General features: G+C 38.5%; 1 protein-coding gene across 2 annotated transcripts in view; it reads right to left on the bottom strand.

The window, feature by feature from the left end:
* Positions 1-26,879, bottom strand: part of BMP2K (BMP2 inducible kinase) — a gene marked incomplete at its 3' end in the record, with an annotated part of 115,878 nt that overhangs the window by 33,928 nt on the left and 55,071 nt on the right. For both annotated transcript variants that reach the window (XM_084880846.1, XM_084880845.1), the window contains exons 6-9: positions 24,026-24,107; positions 17,459-17,591; positions 3,877-3,980; positions 3,552-3,631 (exon numbers count right to left, since the gene is read on the bottom strand). In XM_084880846.1, coding sequence (XP_084736972.1) covers positions 3,552-3,631; positions 3,877-3,980; positions 17,459-17,591; positions 24,026-24,107 — 399 coding nt within the window. The remainder of the gene's footprint in view (positions 1-3,551; positions 3,632-3,876; positions 3,981-17,458; positions 17,592-24,025; positions 24,108-26,879) is intronic.

Raw genomic sequence — 26,879 nt, forward strand, 5'->3', positions numbered from 1 at the left:
TATTTGCTTTTCTCTCAGAAAATCCCAGGAAAAATCTTTAACTTCCCTACCTACTAACTTTGCTTTCTATAAATTCAGTACAAAAACTCAATTTTTAATATCTCACTCTTCAACAAGACTGCAATAAAATCTCTTTACCAAGTTTCATGAGCATATCTTCAAATGATTTAACACTTAACATTGTGCATATACATGATTTATTAAATGCACATCTGGATGCAGTCCTGTCTGCCAGACTGCACAGACCCAGTTCTCTCTGATATCTGTATGAGCCACAAGAGGGAGCCATGGGCACAACTATCTTTCTAAGAAGGAAGTTAAAGTATTTTAGAAAATTGCAGAAAGATATTGTATGTATGCTGTTTCCTAAATATAATATTTATGTTTTAGATGAAATGGGGATGGTCTACATCATATGAAAACTGAACTAAAAAGCAAATAAAAGGTCATGTATACATAGAACCAACTAGATCTTATTTTTATGGTAAATCAAATATTTATTAAGTTCAAATGATGAATGTGGCACCAGAACCAATATTGTACTCCCTACAATCAAGTAATTTAGAGAACATATTATATACACTTTTCCTGTTTATCCATTCTTTATTAACAGGCCTCACCTGCCTTGTTCCTATTCTAAAGCTCTCTCTAAGGTTCTGAAGACTTTGTTTAGTGCTTCTTCATTTATTTTACCAATGTACCAATATCTAATATACAATTACTGATATCCAGCAACCACGACATACTACCCTGTCTTCAAATAATCTATAGTATATCTAGGGAGATACAGCACATGTTCACGAAAATATACTAAAATGTAACAGTAAACATCATCATTACCACACTAGTACTGTCAAGAGTTTCATGGAGGAGTAATTGATTCTACCTTTAGCCTAAATTGGCCTGAGAAGGCTTCAAGTAGGAAATGGAGATATAAATAAATAAGGTTTTATTAGGCAGTGAAAAGAAGCAAAGCACTGTGAGGAAATGAGAAGAAAAACCTGGACAGTCAGGCAAAGAGAAGACACACACACACACACACACACACACACACACACACACACACACCTGCCTGAAGTGAAAGACTGAGTCACTACTGGTAGCAAAGCTGCTGCACCCCTTCATCTGCATAATGCAATAGACACAAAACTGTTCCCCCTGCTCTCCTTCTTGTCCTTCCTCTGATCACCTGAACAATCTTCCTAAAGCATAGTCTCTCTCCTCTTAAAATCCCAGTGTTCTTGCTAACACAAGGGAATCTCAGCCTCTGAATCTTTAAGGGTCTCATACGTTTCCAAGAGAAGAAGCAGGGGCCCTTTAGGAGTAAAGCAGAGTGCCAGAGATTGAAGCAGGGAGATGCATAATATTCATAAGAGTTTTAAAACATGTAATTAGTAATATTAGCTGTTAAAAGATTTCTTCATCTCACCTCACCCCCACAAGTAGGCCTTTTACATGGAAAAAGACTACCTTATTTTTTTCCTTGTGTTTGCATTTATTTATTTACTTGCTTATTTATTTATTTATTTTTAAATAAATCTTTATTTTTCAGATTATTACAGGTGTTAGTTACCTATAAGGGAGTACCCATACGACTGTCAGCTGATTTCTTAACTTATATTTTTATTACCAGTTTTATATACATTTAGGGTTTTTTTCAAGTTCTGAAACTATTACTATAAAGTAAATTTACAAATAAACTTCTTTTAATATACATAATGTATAGTTTTAACATATTATGAATAGCACTGTGAATTTAGCTGTTAACTATTTCATTTGCTTATAATAGTACTAGAGGCCCGATGCACAAAAATTCGTGCAAGAGTAAGCCTTCTTTCCCCCGCCTGCCGGCACTGGCTTCCCTCAAGCACCTGAGACCCGGGTTGCTTCGCTCCAGCTGCTGCCACACCCACCCATGTCCCTGTTTGCCATGCTGCGATCAGAGCCTGTGGGCCAAGGGGGAGAGATCGAGAGGTGGTCAATGCACCTCAGAGAGACTGGTCGAGCAGTCATTCTGGTTGCTGGCCTTTTATTATATAGGACTAGAGGCCTTGTGCACAGGATTTGTGCACTGGTGGAGGTCATGGCCTTGGGGATCAGCCCTTGTGGGAGCAGCAGCTTATCCCGGTCAGCCAAGTGGCTGTGGACCCGCCCTCTGAGCAGCTGCTCCTGCTGTGGGAGCTCTGCTCGTCCCGGTAAGCCAAGCAGGGCTCCCACTGTGGGAGTGCACTGACCACCAGGGGGCAGCTCCTGTATTGAGTGTCTCCCCCCTGGTGGTCAGTGCGCGTCATAGTGATTGGTGGACCAGTCGTTCTGGTCATTCCACCATTCGGTTGCTGGGCTTTTATTATATAGCATAGCAATAACTTGTATCCTAGTGAAGATATTCAAAGCATCATTTTTATTCAGTTGACTCATGCTTTTTAAAGATTTTTTTTAAGGTTTCTTTAAGATTTAATAATTAACCAAATAACAATTTAAAAAACATAAGTAGCAATAAAATTCAATGGACAAACTTCATAATTCCCACTTGACTATAACAGTAGTTGCTAACTACAGCTATGTCATAGATAGGACACACTGTTGGTCACAATGGATTCCTGAAGGTTAGTTGTAATTTTACTCCTTCATCTCTTCCTGAAGAGTATTTTAAAACTCAAGTAAATGAACATATTTTTTGAGTGATGCCTTATTTTTTTTAAAAAACTAAGTCATTCCCAAATGACACTTCAACAATTTATAAATAATAGATTATTTAGAACACATCTCACAACCAAGTCCCAAATAGAACTGACTGCAAGGTTTAAAATTCACTGGCGTAAACACCAAAGGCCAAATTTCTCAGCATGACATATAAATAAAGATGCTTCTGACATTTACCTAGCTCTTCAGCTTCATTCCCACCACTCCTGAATCCATCCCCCATACTCCAGTATAACTTCCCATCCATATATATCCCCCATGCTCCAGTATACACTTCCCACATTCCAATACACACTCCTCACCCGTGTGTGTCCCCTATGCGCCAGCCTTACAGTCTCACAAAGGCCACTTCTCTTGCCTGAAGTACCTGTCATATCAGGTGATGGACTATATTATTCATCCTTCGAGCAATAGCTCAGCGTGCCTCACCCCTAGGGAAAGGACTGGGTTCTTTCTGTGCTCCCATTTTCTCTGCTCCCTATCTTTCCCTTCCTCCACACACAGAGATATCTGATATCTATCAGGATGGAATTGTCCAGCTGATTATCTTCATTGGAATGTGAACTCTTTGGAAATAAACACTGCTTCTTTTTCTTTGTATTTCCAGTATCTACATCTTGCATATAACAGGTACATGACAAATATATTTTATGTCAAATAAAATACAACATTAAAAAGCTGTGACTAAAAAATCTCAAAGGTAACATCTAAACTCTATAACACATGTAAGAAGGAACACAATATTTTTATGTAGGTATAGATTAATTAATTACATTTGCTAGGATTAAAAACAAGAAAGATCTCCCTTTTTTAAAAGCCTTTGCAAATGTCAGCACAACTTTGCTTACCTCGCTTTTATTTGGCTTTTTCTAGAAGCTGCTTCACTAGCAGTCATGGGTTCAGGAAGAGCTGAAGGTATAGAAGAATTCTGGGAAGAAAAATAAAACTTGTCATTTAAGTTTTCATTTCAATTGCAGAAAGCTTTACTTAAAGGCTATGGATATATTCTTAAATTTTAAATGTACTATCTGTGAGATACTATTATTTTCACCTCAGCTACTCGTCACAAAACAAATAACTCTGAAAGTGTGTATATGTATATACATAAACAGACACAAACTCATGCACGTAATAAAATGGATTATAAATTCATATCCCATTTAAAATACTTACATTGATATTGGAGATGGGGCAGTCCTTTTTGGAAAATTTAAATGCAAAATAGGACACTTGAAATATATCAGGTCTACGCTCTGGATCTGGTTCAAGCATGAATCCTGCAAGAATAGTTAAAATGTTAAGTTTCACTGAACACAGAAAGTATATAAGGGTACATTAAAACAGCGTTTTTCAACCGCTGTTCCGCCACTAGTGTGCCGCGAGATGTTGCCTGGTGTGCCGTAGGTGCAGACAAGAATTTTATAATTTTTCACTATTTTGTTTACTTAATATTTCATAATAAAGTAATTATAAAATACTTTCTTTGTGTTTATTTGATTCCTATTCAAGAGAATTACTTTATATATAGTCAATATAGGCACAGAGTTAAATTTTTTAACATTTTCTAATGGTGGTGTGCCTCGTGATTTTTTTCATGAAACAAGTGTGCCTTTGCCCAAAAAAGGTTGAAAAACACTGCATTAAAAGGAGTGTGTGTGTGTGTGTGTGTGTGTAGATAGACAGATATCTTTTTTTCCATTCTAAGGTTAGTGATGAATCAAGCAAATATTGTTAGCATCTACAGAAAATATAAAAATTGTCATTTATATATGAACTTAAAGCATTATCACAAGCTAAAGACAACTCAGTCATAAACAGGTCTGTACCAGAAGCATAATTAACAAATATAAATATTCTTTTGAGAAAATAAAACAAAAGTGAGTTTAGTGAACACTGGGAAATTATTCAGAAAAGTTCTAGGGCCATAGTAGGGGTCCTTAATGTCACTATTATCTAAAATACCTCTACTAAATTTTAAGTAACCCTAAGCCACTAAGAAAAGACTAAATGGTGTGCATTAAAAAATAATAAAGGGTTGACAGTATAATTTTCCAAAATATGCATTCTTCCCATACTGATGGTAAGTATTCACCACAGTTCTGTATCTCAACATACTCTACATATAATGTTCACTCTATTATAAAGAGATTGTTCACCAACCTTACAGCATTGCTTGAAATGCCTGACCTTTTTTTCTAACCAAAATGACCATACCATTATTCATTAATTTACAATTTCACAAGAAAGCTGACATTTATACTCAACTCACTTCTTTAACTAAGAAATTCATATTTTGTTAAAACTCTCCATGTTCTAACTCTGATTCATTAATGAATTATAAGTTCTTAAAATTTTCAAATCATTTTTAAATCTATTTGGAACATAAGATTTATAATTTTAATTAGATAATATTCTGAAATTTGCTAATAAAATTATATTTAGAGATCATAGTATATAAATAGCTAAATTAAAATTATAAATCAAAATTAATTCAAATTTTCTTTCACATTTAAGTAATTTTTAAACAAATAATTTTTACATCTCACACAGCATAATAAACTTATTTTGATTAAAAACACAGTTGTTTGGCAAGTAATAGCATAAATTCAGCAGAAACTTATTTGGAAAATTATGAACTCAGTTTTAAAATATTCTACACGTGCTCAACCGGATGTGGCTCAGCCATTGAGCATTGGTTGACCCAGGAACCAAGAGGTCACCGGTTCAATTCCAGGTCAGGGCATATTCCCGGGGTTACAGGCTCAATCCCCAGTGTGGAACATGCATGAGGCAGCCAATCAATGATTCTCTCATTATTGATGTTTCTCTCTCTCTCTCTGAAATCAATAAAAATATGTATTAAAAATTCTACATGTAACTTAATTTTATGTACTGGAAAACACTAACATGTATAACTTATAGAATTTATTTTTTATTATATTATAACCACTGTTAGATGGAAATAACTAAAAATATTTAATTCTAATATTAATTAGACTATAATTAACCTCATTCCTGAAAAGATTTTAAGAATCTACAAGGTTTATTTTATCTTTCAAAATCATATTTTATCATACCAACAGATATTAAATGTTTTAAAAGTAGCAACAGTGTATGACATAGGAATACATTTAAATAGACTTTTAACAATAAGTGTTTATGTAATTTTTGAAAAACAAATCATAACTTATCAAATTCACAAACTTAAGATTCCACTTTTCTAACAATTCAGTTTATTTAACTTTTAAAATCGAATTATAAATATTTATTCCTATAAAAGGCTTGAAGTGGCATACAACCTCTAAATTTTTTTAAATATACAGAACATTAGGACTAATGGGAAAGTAAAGGTGAGAGACCCAAAATATCAACAACAGAAAGCACAATAAATGCACCAGGATGATGATGGCCATAAATAAATTTATATGATTTGATCTTATAAATATAGGCCACAAATTCGGCTACCTTCTAGCTGTCAACACAAATAGGGCAACATGATCAATTCCATGAGTCAGTGTCCTTAACATAAAAATAAACCAGGTGCTAAGAAAAAGCACGACTGCTGATACCAAAAGCAAACAATAAATGCTCCTTTAGTCTTTCTAAAGCTGGCTCCCACTTCGTGAACTCTGCCCTTCAAGAACTACAGTGAGTGACACTGGGTAATGTCTTATCCACTCCTTCCGTGTGGACCAGTGACAAAACACCTACATGCCATTGGGTAAAAACAAAATTCTATAGGGGTAGAGAACAGTATGGTATGAGAATATACTTCTCTTCCTATCTGAATCTGGATAAAGCTTTTTAAGTATCTAGGGAGAAATAAAATGATATGTTAGGGAATCTTACATACTTTTTTTTTTTTTTTTCTTTAACAGTAGGTGAGAAGCACTGAAGGGAAATAAATCAATTTGAGATTTGAGGTTCTCTAACAAATCCTATATAATAAAAGCCTAATATGCAAATTGACCGAACAGCGGAACAAACGGTTGCTATGACGTGTACTGACCACAAGGGGTAGATGCTCAATGCGGGAGCTGCCCCCTGGTGGTCAGTGTGGGAGCACCGCTCAGCCAGAAAAGGGGCTCACAGCTGGCAAGCACAATGGTGGTGGCAGGGTCCCAGACTACAAGAGGACACAGGCCAGACTGAGGGACCCCTCTCCCCGCCCCGTGCCTGAATTTTGTGCACTTTTGCATTTGTGTAAGTAATTGTATATCTCAAGTTAAGCATAGCACAACATCCTCTAATGTTCAGGTAGCTAGGCTGTGGGTAGAAATGATATCATCTTATACGCAAACAAAAGGACCGGTTAAATCCCTGGCTCATGTTTTCAGGTGGGAATACATCTCTGTGGGAGCCAGTTTAGTTTGTCTAACTATACCCATCCCATTTATGTGATATAAAATCAGTTTAAAAGGTAGTGACTAGCATTTATTTTAATAAAGTAGAAAATATTAAGTACACTAATGTGGTATAAGCAATGTTTCATGAAACTTGTTCCACATGTATGTGTGCCAGGTCATAACTAAAATGTATTTATTACTGTGGATCACAAACTCCTTGAAAACCACTATGCTAGTGACTACTCCCTACGTAACTCATTCCTCTCTAAGGGAAAGAGTAATTTGTGCTAAGAAAAAGTTGGGGTAAGGGGAGAGCACATCTCTGCCGCTCTTTCAGAACAGTTTACTCTCAGGACATTACTGCATATTCTAAGCAAGCCCATGTTTTGCAGGGGGGCCTGCTTCTGTGGAAGAAGTCTAAGGTTTCTGGCATTGCCTGTAACTGGGTTTGAGTAACCTGGGGCCTGAATACAAATGAAGAGGCCCACCTGGCATTAGGTCTAAATTTCATTCTGCAATCTACTTTATTTACTGATGTTGACAGTTTTATCTGATGAGCTCATGTATTCCATCTCTGATTTGGTTCTAAATTCAAAGCATGATGACATTGAAACGCACAGGTAGAAAATGGCTACATTTTTATCTCTGAATATTTTTATACTGGATATTACCAGCCATTAAAAAAAGAAATAAACTCAAAAAAGCATCGTTAAGCATTTAAGTAATATAATTTTTCAAATTATCCAAAGGAATGGATTGCAAAATATACTCCTAGACTACTGAATACGATAACCTGAAGTTGCATAGTATCATCTACAAAGAAATAAAACAATCCATTAGGCAATCAGGCAAATATATATACATAATTTCATAGATCAGCTCTATTTCAGCTAAACACAGAGGCATATCTGCCAAGAAAGACACTTCAGTTTAATTTTAAGTATAGTTGGTTCAAAGCCATTTGCTCTCACAATAATGAAACCTCAATTCTAGTATTTTTATTAACTCCCACTTCAGGACAATAAAACGGTATCATTTACCAAAACATGCTCTTGAGGGGAAGGAGTGAATTAAGGAATCCATGTGTCCAATTCATCTAAGAAATTAAGTTTCAAAGAAAAAAAGAGGCAGAGAAGCTAAAATTTAGCCTTGTTTACTCAATTAAAATGCTCATGTGAATCATCATGAGAACACTCCCATGCCCCCAATTCTACTGCAAATATGAGTGACTTCTAAAAAGGTAACCTCATAGACATGAAAGACTTTTTCTCTGCTCCTTTTAATTGGGTAAATCTTTCTATTGACACAAAACCCATTAATACAACCTGAGAACACAATATAGTCTCAGTGTTAAAGGCAGTGTATGATTAAACCATCACAATATTTCCAAGTGATGTATAAGACATATCTGACTAAATAACACGTATTTGAGGCAGCTGGATTATTTCTGTATTTATTTTGTACTGGAAAGTACAACCATGCATATTCCAACAAAAAGAGCAAAAGGAGCTGCTGCTGCTGCTATAGCAGTGGCAAAGTTAAATTATGGTTTAATTAAAGGCTTAAGCCAAAATTAAATAAAGGATTTCCAATTCAAGTTACACAAAACCATGTCTCCAAGCCTAGCCTACGTCAAAATTAGTAGTATACCAGCATTTTTAATCTAACAGCTCAGCACATTTAATAGGAAAAGACTTTGGATACAATTATCAAAAGAATGTTCCTACTTAAAATTTAATTTTTTTCCTTCCAAAAAGACACTTTTTATTTGCCACAGACTGCCACTTATTATGGTAATTTACCTGAAAAGAGAAATACCCACTCTAATTTTGCAGCCAAAAGCACTTCAAGCATTAACTTGTTGTTTTTATCGGTTAACCAATAGAGATGATAGAAACTTAGTCCTACATACCGTATTCTGTGGACTAGTGAAATGAAACTTATTTTAACAGCCATAATGAATGTGTTCAATCATAGCTAAAACATTAAATATGTAAGCACAGTATAGGTGGGATAGTCCTGGTAGCTGACCCTAAAAATTATCATCAGAGCCCTCTTTACATATCTCCCCAGTTGGTAACCTGGAGCCACTGATTGAGAACCTCCAAGGAAATCCTATCTTAATCTTTGGTTTCTTTTCAAAGATACATTAAAATTTCTGACATTTGAAAAAATATAGGAGAAAAGACTAGGTAAGGGCGCATATGAAACAAGATTAGCCATAAGTGGGTACCCAATGAAGCATTACTGCACTGTGCTGCCTCTATTTTTTAAATTTTCATAATAAATTATAAGTACATTATAACAAGATAGTTCCTTATTTCCCACAGAAAGTATTAAAATAAATTTATTTATTCTCAAAAAGATAAAAAATAACAAGTGTTGGTGAGAGTGTGGGAAAAAAGGGCATCCTTGTGCACTTTGATGGAAATGTAAATTGACACAGGAAATGTATATTGGAAAACAGTATAAATAAAAGCCCCTCAAAAACTTAAAAATAGAACTATCATGTAATCCCTTCAATGCTACTTCCGGATATGTATTGGAAAGAAACACAAACACTAACTGGAAAAGATATCTGCACCCCATGTTATTGCAGCATTATTTACAATAGCCACAACATGGAAGCAACCTAAGTGTCCACTGATGGATGAATGGATAAAGAAAATGTTATGTACACACACAGAAAAATATTATTCAGCCATAAAAAGAAAGCAAATTGTGCCATTTGAGACACCGGGGGGGGGGGGGAGGGTCCTCACACACAGGGCATCATGCAGGGTAAAAGAAGTCAGAGGAAAGACAAATACCTATGATCTCACTTATATGTGGGATCTTTAAAAAAACAAACAAACAAACAAAAAACTCATAGATACAAAGAAGAGACTGATGGCTGCAAGAGGTGGGGGCTGGGTTATGCGTAAGGGTACAAACTTCTAGTTATAAAATAAATTAAGTCCCGGGGATGCAATGTACAGTATGCTGACTATAGTTAACGACACTACTGTATTTTAAAAGTTGCCAAGAGAGATGTTAAAAGGTCTCAAAACAAGGGAAAAACAATGTGTAACTATGTGAAGTGATAGGTGTTAACTAGAATTATTGTGGTAATCATTTCACAATATACAGGTTGTCCCCAAAAAATGTATACACACTTTGAACAATTATGAAGATAGTTTACTAAATACATTTCATTTTCAAAATGTAATAGAATCAGCTGTTAAAGTATGTATACATATATTTTGGATGCCCTGTATACATACTCCAAATCATTATATATATATATATATATATATATATATATATATATATATATATATATATATACCTAGACCTAATACATTATGTGTTAATTATTTCAATTTTAAAAATAAATTTAAACCTGACAAACTGTTAAGAACTAAGATCCAGAATCATAAAGCAACACTATGTTAGCAAATCCAAAAAAGCAACAACAAAAAAGCTTTCCTTGCTGTTATGATTCATTACATTATTGCACAAAATAAGAGGTAAGGAAAGTAATTAGTTACATTGAAGATACATTCTGGAATATATGATAACTTATGGTAGGCCTTGGATAGATTAAACCAACCTGCAAACCAACTTCTGCTTCAAAGCATCCAAAGAAATCTCTGCAGGAAAAGGACATGCACAGCAGATGCCTTGATCCTTACCCAGAAAATCGGAAATTAGGTTAGCTCAGGAAGACTTACATAGATTTCAGTAGTACTGGTAGTGGTAGTTAACACAGCTGCAATGATGTAAGTATTAAAAAAAGGTCATCTCTTACTGAGTACTTACACATACTAAGAAGTACTTTTCATAATTCACTTTTCACAATATACCTAAGAAGTAGGTACTTTTAATATGCTCATTTTAGAAATGAGACTGAGATAAACAGAGGTATCCAATATTCCTTTCTAAGTAAGTGACAACAGATGCAGCCCAGGCCTTCTGGCTTTTACTCTTAATCTCCACATGTACCTCCCCAACCACCTTAACAGAAGCTAAAAGATGAGGCAGCCAGCATTCTGTTCATGCATCATAACTACTCAGTCATTCTGTTAAGAGTTTTGCTCCTCACTCTTCTCTAAATGTTCTCTAAGTTCTTTTTTAAGTCTTAGATCCATAAGTAGAAAATGTTTCTCTCCTCATCCCCAATCCACCTCTACTACCTGTCTATTGGAAAAGTTAACAGAAGCTAAGAAAAAAAAATTGTAAATAACTGACTCTGCTACTTAAGAATTTATATATAAAAAGACAGTGACCATGACGACCATATGACCGGTCACCATGCGTACTAGCATAGATGCACAAACACAGTTAAAGTCTATGAGTGAACTTAGAATGATCAACTTTGCACTGGAAGAGAGTTAGGTCAAGGATGAGAATTCAAAATTGCCACCAGCACAGACCTGAGGTGCCACTTCTCAGAGTGGCCAGAGATACACCCCGAAGTGGACTGGGTGTGTGACTGAAGGGCTGGCGCCAACATGAAGGTGGGACCATTCTGTATTAACCAGAGAAGCCAATGCTGCCTAGGAGGTGGAGCTTTTTACACTGACTGGCATAGAAACCAACCAATCAAAACCTAATCTGGGTGAACTGCAAAGGCAGAACCTAAGCTGGGGGCTGAGGAGAGCTTTTAAGGGCAATAGCTGTTTGAGGTAAGGTGTAAGAAAGCAGTTAAATTTTTCAATAACTGGTTTGGCAGCATAGTGCATATGGCTGGCTATCAGTTCAGATATAGGGGTTATGTATTTTTTGTCTACCAACATCTCCTCCTGCTGAAAAAAGCTTCTCCCCATTTAAGCAATTCTATCCTATATAATCTAGCTATACTAATAAAAGGGTAATATGTTAATCAGACCGGGTCAACCAGCCATCTTCCGGACATCCAACTTCCTTCTGGACAAAGCCATGGTGGTGGGGGACAAGGCAGAGCAGTTTAGGGCAATCAGACGAACAGAAGAGAGTAGTTGGGGGCAAGACCAGGCTTGCAGGGGGTTAAGGGCAATCAGGCCAACAGGGAAGGGCAGTTAGGGGTGACCAGGCCAGCAGGGGAGGGCAGTTTGGGGCAACCAGGGCAGCAGGGAGGGAAGTTAGGGAGGACTAGGCCAGCAGGGGAGGGCAGTTGGGGGCATTAGGCAGGTGAGTGATTAGAAGTCAGTGGTCCTGGATTGCGAGAGAGATGTCCCAGATTCGAGAGGGTGCAGGCCAGGCTGAGGGACACCCCCCTTTCAATGAATTTTGTGCACCAGGCCTCTAGTGTAATAATAATTATCCTTGACCAAAAAGTGATAATCAAAAGTACAATATATTCAGGGGAATCCAAGATGGCTGCTCAGGTAGACACCTAGCCGCAGCCGCACACAACAATTTCAATAAAATACAACTAAAATATAAAATGGACATTACCCAGAACTATAGGAAAATCGACTGACTGGAAATTCTACAACAAGAAGCAAGGAGAAAACCAGAAGGAAGAGCGGAGGAGCTGTAAAAGCCGCAGCGTGCGCGGAGAGGACGGAGCCGGAGAGGAGGGAGGCTGAGTGCCTGGCTGGCGTTCCCTACCAGGAAGGAGATAAAAGCTCCGACTGTGCTGGGCCCCAGTTCCGACTGCTCTGAACCCCAGTTCTAGGCCAGACCCCGGGGACCCAGGCTCAAACAGAGGAAGCTGGGTTGTGAGGCGGAACCCCGGGGAGCAGCGAAAGGAGGTCCCGGAGGCGCACACATTGCACTCAGAGAAGGGACGGTTGGCTGTGCCGCGGGATTGCCCTGGCGGGAAGGAGACAGGGGCTCCAGACTGCTCTGAACGCCACCTCCAACCCACTTCCAACTGAACTGAACCCCAATACCGGACTCATTGGGGGAGAGCCTAGACTGTTTGATAGCAGGCGAAAATCGAGGACACCTTTCTCTCAGAGGCGCCTGCAAAGAGTACTTAAGGACCCTGGGGATTACTGAGACAGCATAGGGCGGGGCTGATGGAAGCCAAGGCTGCAGGCTCCACCCTGAAACCCCGCCCCATTAGGGAAGCTACGAAAATGCAACAAAATAGATCACAAACGAAAGAAATGGAGGACAAAAAGCGACTGGATATAGAGTTCAAATCTACGCTTATAAGGTTTTTCAAGAATTTCCTAGAAAAGATGGATAAGACCTATGAGGATATGAAAAGGGATCAACTAGAATTAATAAGGAATCAACAAGAAATGATAAGGGATCAACAAGAAATAAAGAATACATTGTCTGAAATAAAAAATATTATACAAAGTCCTAAAAACAGAATGGAAGATGGCAAAAATAAAGTCAAAGATTTGGAACATAAAGAACCAGAAGACACTCCTCCGCAAAAGCTAGAAGGCAAGAGAATCCAGAAAGTTGAAGATAATGTAAGAAACCTCTGGGACAACTTCAAGCGAACCAACATCAGAATTATGGGGGTCCCAGAAGATGAGAGAGAGCAAGATATCGAAAACATACTGAAAGAAATAGTGACAGAAAACTTCGCCCACCTGGTGAAAGAATTAGAATTACAAGTCCAGGAAGTGCACAGAACTCCAAACAAAAGGAATCCAAAGAGGACCACACCAAGACAAATCATAATTAAAATGCCAAGAGCAAAAGACAAAGAGAGAATATTAAAAGCAGCAAGAGCAAAGCAGGTAGTTACCTATAAAGGAGCACCTATACGATTATCAGCTGATTTCTCAACAGAAACCATGCAGGCCAGATGGGAATGGCAAGAAATATTCAAGGTCATGAATAACAAGAACCTACAGCCAAAGATAATCTATCCAGTAAAGCTATCACTCAGAATCAAAGGTCAGATAAAGAGCTTCACTAATAAAAAAAAGCTAAAGGAGTTCATCACCACCAAACCAGAATTATATGAATTGCTGAAGGGGGTTCTTTCAAAAGAGAAAGTAAATAAAGATAAAAATTATGAACAACAAATATGTAACTATCAACAAGTGAATCTAAAAACCAAGGAAATTTAAAAAAAAAATCTGATGAACAATATTAACTGGTGAATATAATAGAATCAGAGGTATGGAAGGGGAGTGAACTGACAATTCTTAGGGAAAAGGGGAGAGGGGAGTGTGGAAGAGACTGAACATAAACTGTGCACCTATGGATGAGGACAATGGGGGGTGGGGAAAGGGCAGAGGGTGGGGTGGGAACCTGGTGGAGGAGAGCAATGGAGGGGGGGGGGAAAGAACATTTTTAATAATAAGAACAATAAAAATTTATAAAATAAATAAATAAAAAATAAAAAAGTATATTCAAATACACTTGTATAACCACAAACCATACAGTTTTAACTAAGATTAAGCATGACTATTTCATTTTCAAATATCCTCATTACATAAATTGATGCAAGTAGGATTAGTAATTCTATAAATACTAAAAAGATATAAGTTTTTACTGCTTTATCTTATAATAATGTGAGATCAAATATACTGTATAAATAGACAGGTGGCAATAAAAAGTTACACTTTCAAAACTATGCACACAGGTAGGCACTTCCTGGTTTTCTGAACGCAGGATTTATTTGAAAGAAATATAAGTCACTAATTACAAAGCATAAAAGTAGACAGAGAAATTTAAGTAGGACCATGAGAAACAGGCAAGGTCACATGCAAAAAAAAAGTAAAGGAAAAGAAAAAGAAAAAAGAATACAATTGCAAAGAGTTTAAATGTTTTCTGAAAGCATTACATTATAGGTAAATATGTTCTGGTCCTAAAAAATATCTACTCTGTTAAGCTTTACTACCTAAGACAATATTTAAAAAGTAAAGTATATAAAGATCCTTTGATAGGAGACAAAATGCCAACATTTACTTGAATACTTTTATTTTATTCAAACTTTTTTAAAATTTCTGTCTACCTCTCAAAAATAAGTTCAAAAACATTAATATATGGTCAAATTTATACAAACACTGATAAAAATGAAAATCTGTGCATTTAGTGACAAATAAAAGCACCATATGTTGCATCAATTAATTAGGATTAATTAAATCCTAAAATTATCAATAATGTTTAGTTTTTCAACCTTGCCATTACAAACACAGTCACATATACATACACAGAGAGAAGGGGGAAAGATCAAACCTAATACAAGAAAGTAAGACCTTCTTACTGCTTTAGTCAAAATAAATCACAAATCAGAGTATATAATATCCAGTTTCCCATACAATATTGTCCAATAAGAATATTCATAATTCCTAAGACATTGCAAGATCACCAATAAAATCCTCAGTTCAACTGTGATTAAAACATTATACTTAGCAACAAAGCAGTCACAGTTACAATGACTTATAATAAGGGCTTCAACAAAAAGTTTAACTTCAATTAGCCAGAACACACAATAGCCAAAACAAATTCCTTCATCTATTCTTTGAGAATTCCAATTAGTCTTACATGTTCTTAATGTCCTAATTTTTGTACAATGAAGGAGGAAACTAACTAGATACGATAGAGTGGGATATGGATCTAATGCTTATTCAAATACACTCTAATGGTATGTTTGCTTTTAAAATTTTTCACATTCAGGAAAATGTCAGGCTAAAATTAACAGGGCTAAGGGGAAAATAAATTTGGAACAAACCATTGGAAAACTACAACCCTGTCACCAGGGCACTGACAAAAAGATTAATTGGTACCTGGGAAGGTAACCTGGACTGCACAGGCAGGTCAATTAACGTGGCTGGAGGTTGCCACAAGCATATAAAAACACATCAAAACAAGGCTAGGAGATACTCAGCCAATAAAAGTGAACCTGGCCCAGAGGGGCTGCTCTTCAGGGGGCCACCGATAGTAGGGAGCCACACAAAACAGGTAAATCTCTGGAAAGAAAATTCTAGGTATAAGCTCTCATCTTTATTATTCTCCCATCGGAGCTACAAGTGTTTCTGCTGGAAGTTCAGCAGCCAAGCTTAGGGCTATTTCCTCTCCCCTGTAAGTTGTAACACCATCTCCCCAACCCTATTACTGGTTCCCCTTGCCTAGGAAAACATCCCACATGCAGCAATGTAATTTTTGTGTTCAACTGGTGAAATTCTCTAATTTCTAACATATGTGAGCAAATTCACATCATAGAAATAAAAAGACTGTGCTTTAAATACTATATGTTATCAAAGCAAGGCTAGCTATCCTTTTAATACTTTCTTTTGACCATTTTTCTTTTGGGTACTTCCTCTTTTTTACTTACATGAATCTCATAAATTACAAGAGTCAGTGATTTGTCAAATGTGTAACAAATTGTTTTTCCAACTGATCACTTGATTTTATGCTGAGGTTCATGAGTTTGGGAAGATTTTTTTAATGGTTTAATTGTAGGTGTTAATGGCTTCATCTTTTCTCATTCCTGAGATTCAATGCCTCACTTTTAGATTACCCATTCCAGTGTTATAAAGTAAATTCACAACTGTTTTCTTCAAATACATTTTTTTGTATTTGACTTATTTGAAATTTTAACTTATTTAACTTATTTGACTTATTATCTTTAACTTATTTGAAATTTTAGCACAAAGTTTAAGGCAGAAATTCAGTCTGATTTTTTAACCTACAAATTGCTATTAACTCTATTTCCATTTCCCCCGCTAAGTTGAATTGCCATTTTTATCATTCAAAGTATCAAACATGTTTAAATTGGCCCTCTTTTCTATTACACTGCTCGGTGTGGTTACAGGCTATGACAGGGAATATTTAACAGGCAGAAAACAGAGTAGAAATGTTAGACACTTTAATTCAAACAGTATTGAGAGGTACTGTTTAAATACTACAGCTTCCTGATGGTCCTGTCCCTCCTCAAATCATCATTTTTTCAGAAATTTTACCAAGTACATATGAAAGAAATTAAATTAGAGTTCCTATCAAAAAGGAAGAAAAAAAAGTCAGAGCAGGCTAGAAGGAAAAGTGAAACATTCTTTTGAATTCAAAGGCCCATAGGACTAACTTCTGATGCACTTAGGTTGCTTCTGATAACCATTTTATAATCATAAAGAACAGATGTTAACAAGGGTGGCCAAGTAAGCTACATCTAAGATTAGCAATACTTTGATCCAAAAAAAGCAACAGATGTGGATATTTGGATTTCAAAAGAACAAAGAACAAATAATTAAATGTTATGCTTAAGTTTTTCCAGAAATTCCAGTTTCCCTAATTACATAACCTCTATGTTCTACAAAAGCTTATCTAGGGGCTTAATGTACTAGCTAGTAATTAGGCTGCTTTCATTCCATAAAAGTCTATAAACATCATTTTTAATGTTTTTCTTTACTATAGTGTCATAAAATTATAATAAATGAAATTAAAAGTCTAGATTTAAGCTAAGGGATGTAATAGCAGGCCTTATGTACAGTATCACATAATTGTGTCATAAATTTTTTCCGAATACTTACTTATTAAACAATGGATGTTATGAGAGTAATGTGAATTGTCTGGGATGGTGAAGCTGCCATCACAGATAGCAACCTGACTCTCACCAAAAGGAAGAGTGAAGAAACAAAGTTTATACAGTAAACATCCCAGCGCCTGTAAAATAAAGAAGCATGAATACCGTCAGAATTCAAATAAACAACTTAACCACAAGACATAAAAATAGCACTAAGCCAAAAACTAAATTTCTTATTTTAAAAGACTAATGTAAGAAAACTTTGGGAGGATCCAAGATGGCTGCTCGGGTATACACCTAGCCGCAGCAGCTCACAACAATTTCAAGGAAATACAACTAAAATGTAGAGTGGACATTGCCCAGAGCTACAGGTAGTCGACTGACTGAAAACTCTACAATAGGAAGGAGGGAGAAAACCAGAAGGAAAATCAGAGGAGCTGAAAAAAAGCCTAAGGTACGGAGACATGCTGCGCGCTCGCACGCACGCGTGCGCGGAGAGGTCGCAGCCGGAGAGGAGGAGAGGGCTGGGTGCTGCCTGGCGTTCCCTAGCAGGAAGGAAATAGAACCCCCAGCCTGGGCTGTACCCCCGAACTGGCAGCGCTGAGCCCCAAGTTATGGGTCAGACCCTGGGGACCCAGGCTCCGGCAGGGGGAGACAATCTCGGGGGACGGCGAAATGCGGGGCCCCCGGAGTCGCGCGCACATGGCGCGCAGAGGACTGAATGTTGACTCTGATGCTGGATTACCCTAGCCGGAAGAAACAAAGCCTCCGGCGACAGCTCTGAGCCTCAGTCCAGACCGCCCCGAACTCCAGGTCTGGGCCAGTCCCTGGGGACCCAGGCTCGGGCAGGGGGAGACGGAGCTGTGAGGTGGAGTCCTGGGAGCGCGGCGAAAGGCCGAGCCCCCGGAGTCGCGCACACTGTGCGCAGAGGACAGTCTGTTGACTCTGATCCTGGACTCCCCTAGTGGGAGGGAGAAAGAAAGCTCCAGACTGGAGGAACGCGACGAGGAGCAGGAGCCCCTGCCGGACACCGGCCAGCCGGGCGCCAGCAAGGAGCCGGGCGACGGGGCCCCCAGTGGGGGGGGTGCCCCTGAGCCTTCGACTGCTGAGCGCTGGCAACGGAGCCAAGGACGGGGGCTGCTTCCTGGGCAGCGCCGACCCCAGCAACAGGCTGGAGCAGCGCGGGAGCCCGCAGAGAACAAAGGGGTGCCACAGGCCAACCTGCTGAGCTCCCAGGACAAGGAGGAAGAAACCAAAGAAGTTCTCAATGTGAAGAAATCAAGTGAGAGCAAATGATAGTAAAATTACTTAAGAAAGAATACAAAGAAGATCTTGAAAAATCAAAGACTAAGTCAGAACTCAACTCACCAGCCAACATTGCAACATAAATGCGTTTTGTTTTTTTTTTAAAAAAAGAAAAAAAAAAAAAGAGAAAAAAGGGACAGAATGTTGGAACAGCGGCGACCAGGCCTAGAGTGGCCAGGCACAAGGCAGTGGCAGCTGGGCCCGGAGCAGCAGTGGCCAGGCCCCAGAGCAGCAGCAGCCAGAACAAGAGCATCAACGGCCAGCACTGGAGCAGCCAGACCTGGGGCAGTGGCAGCCAGGCCTGAGGCAGAGGCGGCCAAGCCCAGGGTGGCCAGTCCAGGAACACCCAGACACGGAGTGGCTGGGCCCGGAGAAGCCCGGCCCAGAGCAGCCGGGTTGGGAGCAGCCAGGCCCAGAACAGCAGTAGCCAAGCACGGAGCATCCAGGCTGGGAGTGGCCAGGCTCGGAGCAGCCGGGTCGGGTGCGGCCAGGCCCGGAGCAGCGGCGGCCAGGCTGGGAGCGGCCAGGCCCGGAGGAGCAGCTGCCAGGCTGGGAGCAGCCAGGTCCGGAGCAGCCGGGTCTGGTGTGGCCAGGCCCGGAGCAGCGGCTGCCAGGCTGGGAGCGGCCAGGCCCAGAGCAACAGCTTCCAGGCTGGGAGCGGCCAGGCCCGGAGCAGCCGGGTCTGGTGCGGCCAGGCCCGGAGCAGCGACTGCCAGGCTGGGAGCGGCCAGGCCCGGAGCAGCCGGGTCTGGTGCGGCCAGGCCCGGAGCAGCGACTGCCAGGCTGGGAGCGGCCAGGCCCGGAGCAGCCGGGTCTGGTGCGGCCAGGCCCGGAGCAGCAGCTGCCAGGCTGGGAGCGGCCAGGCCCGGAGCAGCCGGGTCTGGTGCGGCCAGGCCAGGAGCAGGGGCTGCCAGGCTGGGAGCGGCCAGGCCCGGAGCAGCCGGGTCTGGTGCGGCCAGGCCAGGAGCAGTGGCTGCCAGGCTGGGAGGAGCCAGGCCCGGAGCAGCGGCTGACAGGCTGGGAGCGGCCAGGCCCAGAGCGGCCGGGACCGGAGCAACCGGTCCCAGAGCAGCCGGGTCGGGTGCGGCCAGGCCTGTAGCAGCAACAGCCAAGTCCAGAGCAACTAGGTCGGGAGCGGCAGTGACCAGACCCGGAGCAGCTGGTTGTGGAACGAACCAGAGCAACAGAGGCCAGGCCCGGAGCAGCCAGGCCCGAAACAGCTCGCTCCTCGCCTGTACCTGCCCACGGCTGCCTCTCAGACATGGCTGGAAACTTTTGTGGGAACTTGAGGGTCTGCTGAATCAAGTGATGAAGGCTTAGATCTGGATGTGTTGAGTTAGTATAGCGCTGGGGTGTTGATCTGTGAGTGCCTTGGGTGGGGCCTGGATGAGGCTGGTTGACCTATTTGAAAATGTCTTTTGTGTGAAGTGTATCATTGGGCATGTGGAGGTATTATTGATATGAGAAAATGCTAAGTAATAGATTTACTATCTGAAAAGGGATTTACTATCGGGGAAAGGGAGGGAGGAAGAGACTGAACATAAACTGTGCACCTATGGATGAGGACAATGGGGGATGGGGAGGGGGCAGAGGGTGGGGTGGGAACCTGGTGGAGGGGGAAAGAAATGAGGAACCTTTGTAATAATATGAACAATAAAGATTGATTTAAAAAAAAAAAAAAAAAAAGACTAATGTTTCTATACTGAATCAATCTTTTCACAAATTACTTCCTTAAACTAATTAATGAGTATATTTGTTGAGAAAACATTTAACATATAATTTCCATTTTTTTCTATCACATCTGTGGATAGCTGGCTAAATTAATGCTATCATAGAACTCTAAATCATAAATAATATCTAAAATTCTAGGTGGTTGGTCCCTTTGAGGAAAAAAATTTTACTTTTATTTCTTTCACAGGGAAAATATATATTTAATACATAACTAGCATATTTAACTATATATTTAATACATAACAACCAACCAAGAAAATATAACGAACCTTCTAGCAGCATTTTTTTAAAATTCACTATAAAACATGTTTCAAAATCCTGGGATTCCAAATGAATTAGCCAGCACAGTTAAATTTATTAGACACTAAGCATGTTTCATTATTTCCTACCAAAAAAATTAGACTCTATTTTTCTGCATAACCCTCTGATCTTTATTCTATAAATCTACAAGCCTTAACTGTGTAAGGGGTATTTCTATTTCTAAACAGACTGTACAAACTTATCCAGTAGTTAGTACACAATTTTATCAACAATACTAAAATTTGTCCCTACCATCTAAAAATCAGCAAATCAGTTTTGCTTTGTTGGATTTTCTCCACATACCAACTTAGCAAATGCAACTAAAATATACTCTAAGCTTTATAACTATTATGAAGATCACAATACAAAGAAATATCTGTGTTAAATAATATTAATTTACTAACCATTACTTTCAACATTTTAACAGTGTTCTAAGAAAAAAAATTTAAAGGCTCTAGAAATTTCAATTATCCATTCTAAGACATTACAGGGTTATTTATTATGTGATTAACAAAACTGTGAAGATTTTACCCAGCCAGTGTGGCTCAGTGGTCGAGCATCGACCCAGGAACCAAGAGGTCAGGGTTAGATTCCTGGTTAGTGCACATGTCCAGGATTTTGTGCTCGATCCCCATTAGGTGGTGCACAGGAAGCAGCCAGCTGATGATATTACTCTCACACTGATGATTTTATCTCTCTATCCCTCCCCCTCCTCTCTCTCAAAAAAATCAATAAAAACATTTTCCTTAAACTATGAAGATTTTGAATAGAAAAATCCAGTAATATGTGGCTTTAAAAAATTTATGATGCTTTGTTTTATAGTGAGATATCTTCAGCATGTATGCAGTAAATTGAGGATAAGGTTCCCTTAACAATAATTTTAAAAATACTATTAATGATGTAATATCTCCATTAAATTACACTTTCTCCTACCCAGATGGCAGTATAGGCAAAAGGGATCTCCATTTTAGCCAGTTTTATCTCGTCAATCAGACCTTTAGTAATGTGTCATGTGTTACAGTAAATGCTGGGAGTACCCAGTTAACAGTTTTAGATAGCAATGTCAGTACACTTAAAAACATAAATCTAAAATACTCTGCTTCATGTTGTTTGAAAACAATGAGGTGTCCTAGTTTTTTCACGCCAAAGGCATTTCCCTCTTTATCCATTTTATATTATGAGAATTGTCAAAAATCAAGAGAGAACAAATGACCTGATTTTAAAAGCTATCATCATTCTCCATTTTCCTCATCAAAAAAGGTAAGATGAAGCATCTCCCACCCAAAATGTGGTAGTTTACTTACGTTTCACCTGACCAAGACAAGCATAAAAAAACACCATGCAAATTAAAGTTCTATCTCTGTCAAGCACATAAACATAGCTTCTGTTTTCTGATTATTTTTCTTGCTGCTTTTTTTTTTTTTTTTAATCTTTGAGTATCTATAACCCCATAGTTATACCCAGTTAGCTGTTGGAAAAATTCTATTCCATATACTAATCTATAAATAGCATAAATTTTAAATTTATCACTTACAACTTAGTATGTTGCTTGGCATGTCTGGTGAAAAATAAATAAAAGAAAAAGATTTCCTCTCCTTTTCATTAAGGTACTGGGTAACCCTTGATTATTGCAAAACAGTATTGAGGTATGATGTCTGTTTCTTCTGCTGTTGAAATAGATCTTTAGGTAATAGAGATTTCAACAGCCAGTCACAAAATTAGGTCAGTAAACGCTTCCACAGTCACCCTTTTCTAGTACTTTCATTTTATCAATTCAGATCCAATTGAATTTGTTTTCTACATTGTACTACATGCCACTTAATGAGTCAAATGTTAATGCTGAGAAAAGCAAATTAAATTTAAGTTATACAAGCTTGTGTTCTGAAAGCAGTATCAAATTAAACCACACTTATTCATGGTGTGATTCAATTATGTGTATGGTTAAAAATTCAACTACCACAAGATTTAAGGAACACCATTTGGTGAAAAAAGTATATATTATGTGAACAGATAAAAAGATATCAAAGCTATTCTTTTTTTTTATTACCTTGCAGGAATATTTGGATATCCCAACCCCAAGAGGAAGAGTCCAGGAGAAGAGAACCAAGAAGATATTCACTTTATTTCACACATTACTTTAAACTACTTTCTGAACATTATGTCTTAAAAACAAAATAAACATGACTTTTCTAGTAAACTCTAGAACTTTTTTCAAAGGATTTTTCCCCCCTTCATCCCTAAAATGGTCATTAGTGGTAGATATAGCTAAATCTGTATACTAATTGAAGTTAAATGAATTCACATTTAAAGGACCTCCCTGCTAGTTTATTAAATATTACTAAAATATAGTTTGCTTATGAAATAAGTTCTAAAGAGATACTGACATTTATATATATAAAAGGCTAACATGCTAAGTGTCTGACCAATCGCTATGACGCGCACTGACCACCAGGAGGCAGACGCTCAATGCACAGGCATGGAAACACGGAACAGATGAATCTCAGAGGGAAGGATGAAGGGGGAAGGGGAAAGGGTGGAAGAGATTAACCAAAGATCTTATATGCATACTAGAGGCCTGGTGCACAGATAAATGCACCAGTGAGGGTCCCTCTGCCTGGCCTGCACCCTTTTGCAATCCGGGACCCCTCAGGGGATGTTGGACTGCTGATTTCAGCCCAATCCTCACCAGTACACAAATCCATGCACCAGGCCTCAGGTCCTATCATAAAGTTCAACTTTACAGAAACACAATCTATCTTAATAATTCAATCCAGATATGTATAATATGCTAATAATAATAATAATAAAAACTTGATATATATTTTAGTCAATGGCATGTTTATAATTAGAAAAAAAGTTTTATGCAAGTTAATTTCCTAAAATATTCTAGGACGTTATCAGGGTAATTACTCAAGAGTAATGTCCAGCTTTTCTATAAAGTCATCAACCAAAATTCCACTCAATCAAAAAGATGTTAACATTCATATATAATCTAAATACAAAAAAATAAAGTTATATTATATGGAAGCCAGTTATTTGCTTTTTTTATACCTAAGCTTTCCTTCTCAGGATTAAGAAGATAAAATGTTCTATTTTCATCTCCTGAGTAAGAATCTCTACTATACAATACTTTTCTGTTTATTAGGAAATACCTTTTGGGGAACAGAGGGCAAATAATCAATTGAACTCAAATTTTTAAAATTTGGTTAGAGAAAACATTAACCTTTCTTGACCTTACCCAGATATCAGCCTTGGTGGTGATGGGTTTCCCTCCATAAAGGTTGATCATTTCAGGGGCTCTGTATGACAGAGTTGTATACCTGCCAGTAAATAAGTAAAATGAAGTGAAGATATAAAACTAAAATAAAAAGACAAACAATACATTGTTTCTACATAAAATACTACAAAAAAATTTCTCTGCTCAATAACATTAGATAAAAATAATGCTACTTTTAAAAGGCATTAAAAGTCTATCAAGGATTAAACAATACAAAACATGTACATGTACACATTTTTTTCAACAAGTACAATAGCATCTATACTAATAAAAGGGTAATATGCTAATCAGACAAGGTGGACCAGCCTTCTTCCGGATGTCCAACTTCCTTCCAGACAAAGCCATGATGGTGGGGCAGGATCAGGCCAGCAGGGGAGGGAGGTTGGGGGTGAGATCAGGTTGCAAGGGAGGGCAATTAGGGGTGATCAGGCAGACAGAGGCAGCTGGGGGTGAGATCTGGCCAGCAGGGGAGGGCAATTGAAGGTGAGATCAGGCTGGCAGGGGAGGGCAGTTAGAGGCAAGCAGACAAGCAGGCAGAGGCAGTTAGGGACGATCAGGCAGGCAGGCAGAGGCAGTTAGGGGAGATCAGAGAGGCAGGCAGGTAAGCAGTTAGGAGCCAGTGGTCCCATATTGCAAGAGGGATGTCCCACCAATTGGAGAGGGTACAAGCTGGGCTAAGGTAACCAACCCCCATGCACAAATTTAGTGATAAAAAACTTAGTTCTCTTTAATACAAAAATTTTAAATAAAGACAATGTATTGGAAACATAGTTTTCCTTGAGTTCCAGGGTGACCAGACCTGCAGGGGAGGGCAGTTGGGGATGAGCAAGCTGGCAGGGGGGGGGCAGTTGGGGACAATCAGACTGGCAGGGGAGCAGTTAGGCATCAATCAGGCTGGCAGGGGAGTGATTAGGGGATGATCAGGTTGACAGGCAGAAGCAGTTAGGGGTAATCAGGCAGGCAGGCAGGTAGGTGAACGGTGGGAGCCAGCAGTCCCAGATTGTGAGAGAGATCCCAGATTAGAGAGGGTGCAGGCTGGGCTGAGGGACACACACACACACACACACACACACACACACACACACACACCAGTGCACGAATTTCATGCACTGGGCCTCTAGTTTAAAAATAAAACTTCTTTTAAATATTAGTTTATATGTTCACTAAGGAGTTTGTTTTCATGAGCACGGCAGTAAATATCCTTTAGTTTTGTTTTTATAATTGTTGTTTTAAAAAATCTAGGTGCCATAATTTTAACAACACTAATTAAGTACAATTCTAATACTGCCATCATTCGCTATCTGGAATCATAAGACACTATGAATATTAACCAATATAAAAACCCCAAATACATTATGAACAGAATATTTTAATGAAGTAGTGCATGACTTTATGGCAGAAATTACCAAAATATGGAAGAACGTCCTGTATCATGGCATAACTTAAAATTCATTTTGATTATTTATAGGTTTTATTTTACATAAAGTATTCTTAAAAGTGAGCATTCTACCATCTTACTGATTTCAATGACCCTGATTGGTGGGACATTCTGAATGATAGAGAGAAGCAACCCAAGAGGCCAGAATATGAAATGCATGCAGGCAGGACTTTTGTTCACTGCTAGCCTGCAGTGCCCCCTTACTACTACCCTTCAATGTCCACTATGCAGGCCCTAAATAAATACCTTTTAGTTAAGTAAATGGTTGGGCCATTAACTCCTCAACGGAACCACAAAGTACACCCTCATTAATTTACATTCATCATTAATGCAAATTTCTATTAAACCTTAACTATACTTCAGATCTCAACAACAAGAAATAAAACCTAGCAAGTTAGAGGTACCTGAACAGAATCAAAGCAGCCATTATATATCACAATCCAATCATTTTTTAAAACTGCATTCCCAAGAAGTCAATTCAATAATTTATTCTTCTTGAATTCTTCAGGACATTTATATGTTTACTAACAAGTTTGTTTTTATGAAATCTAACATAATCACTATAAACTAAGTTCTCTGGATAGAAATATGTAGCCTAGAAATCCATAATGCTATACAACTAAGCCAGAGTAATATCAGCTCCACTTGAGCTATTTTGAAATATAAGTTACAGTTTAAATAACAACTCCTAGGTAGTTTAAAACAACTGAGAATATGTGAAGAAGTGGGCAACTCAGAAAAGGCAATTATTTATAAATTTGTATTCTGACAGATCTTTCTGCAGTCTGTATCATTTCATTAAGGTAATCTAAGACTTACAAATAGTTCCATTTTCTAAAGCAGAAAAGTCTAAACAAATAATCTAGCAACAATGAAAAGTACGAAAATAAGGAAACATAAAACAGATATGAGTAATTTTTTTTATCATAGAGCTTTCCAGTACATTATTACTAAGTAACACGTTTTCAATATAGTTTTCAATGCATACAAAAGTCAAACTTGTTGACATTAAATATGAAGTAAAAGTTTAAATGTTTTCAAATAATTTAATTTTTCCTAACAAAAACAGTACTACTAAAAATAAAGATGCTTAACTAAATTCAACAATCCATGAAAACTCCCTTTAATGCAAGGGTCTTCAAACTACGGCCCGCGGGCCACATGCGGCCCACAGAGGAGTCTGATCCGGCCCGCCAGGTTTTTTGGGCAGTGAGCGCAGCCAAGGTGTTATAGTAGGAATTAATAGTTCATATAGTCCGGCCCTCCAGCTCTCTGAGGGACCGTGATCTGGCCCCCACTTTAAAAAGTTTGAGGACCCCTGCTTTAATGGTTCCACTAATTACTACAGCTCTTTTAACAACTGTCTTGATTAATGTG

Source organism: Pipistrellus hanaki (assembly GCF_964339955.1).
Source record: "Pipistrellus hanaki genome assembly, chromosome: 1".
NCBI classification, from domain to species: Eukaryota; Metazoa; Chordata; class Mammalia; order Chiroptera; family Vespertilionidae; genus Pipistrellus; species Pipistrellus hanaki.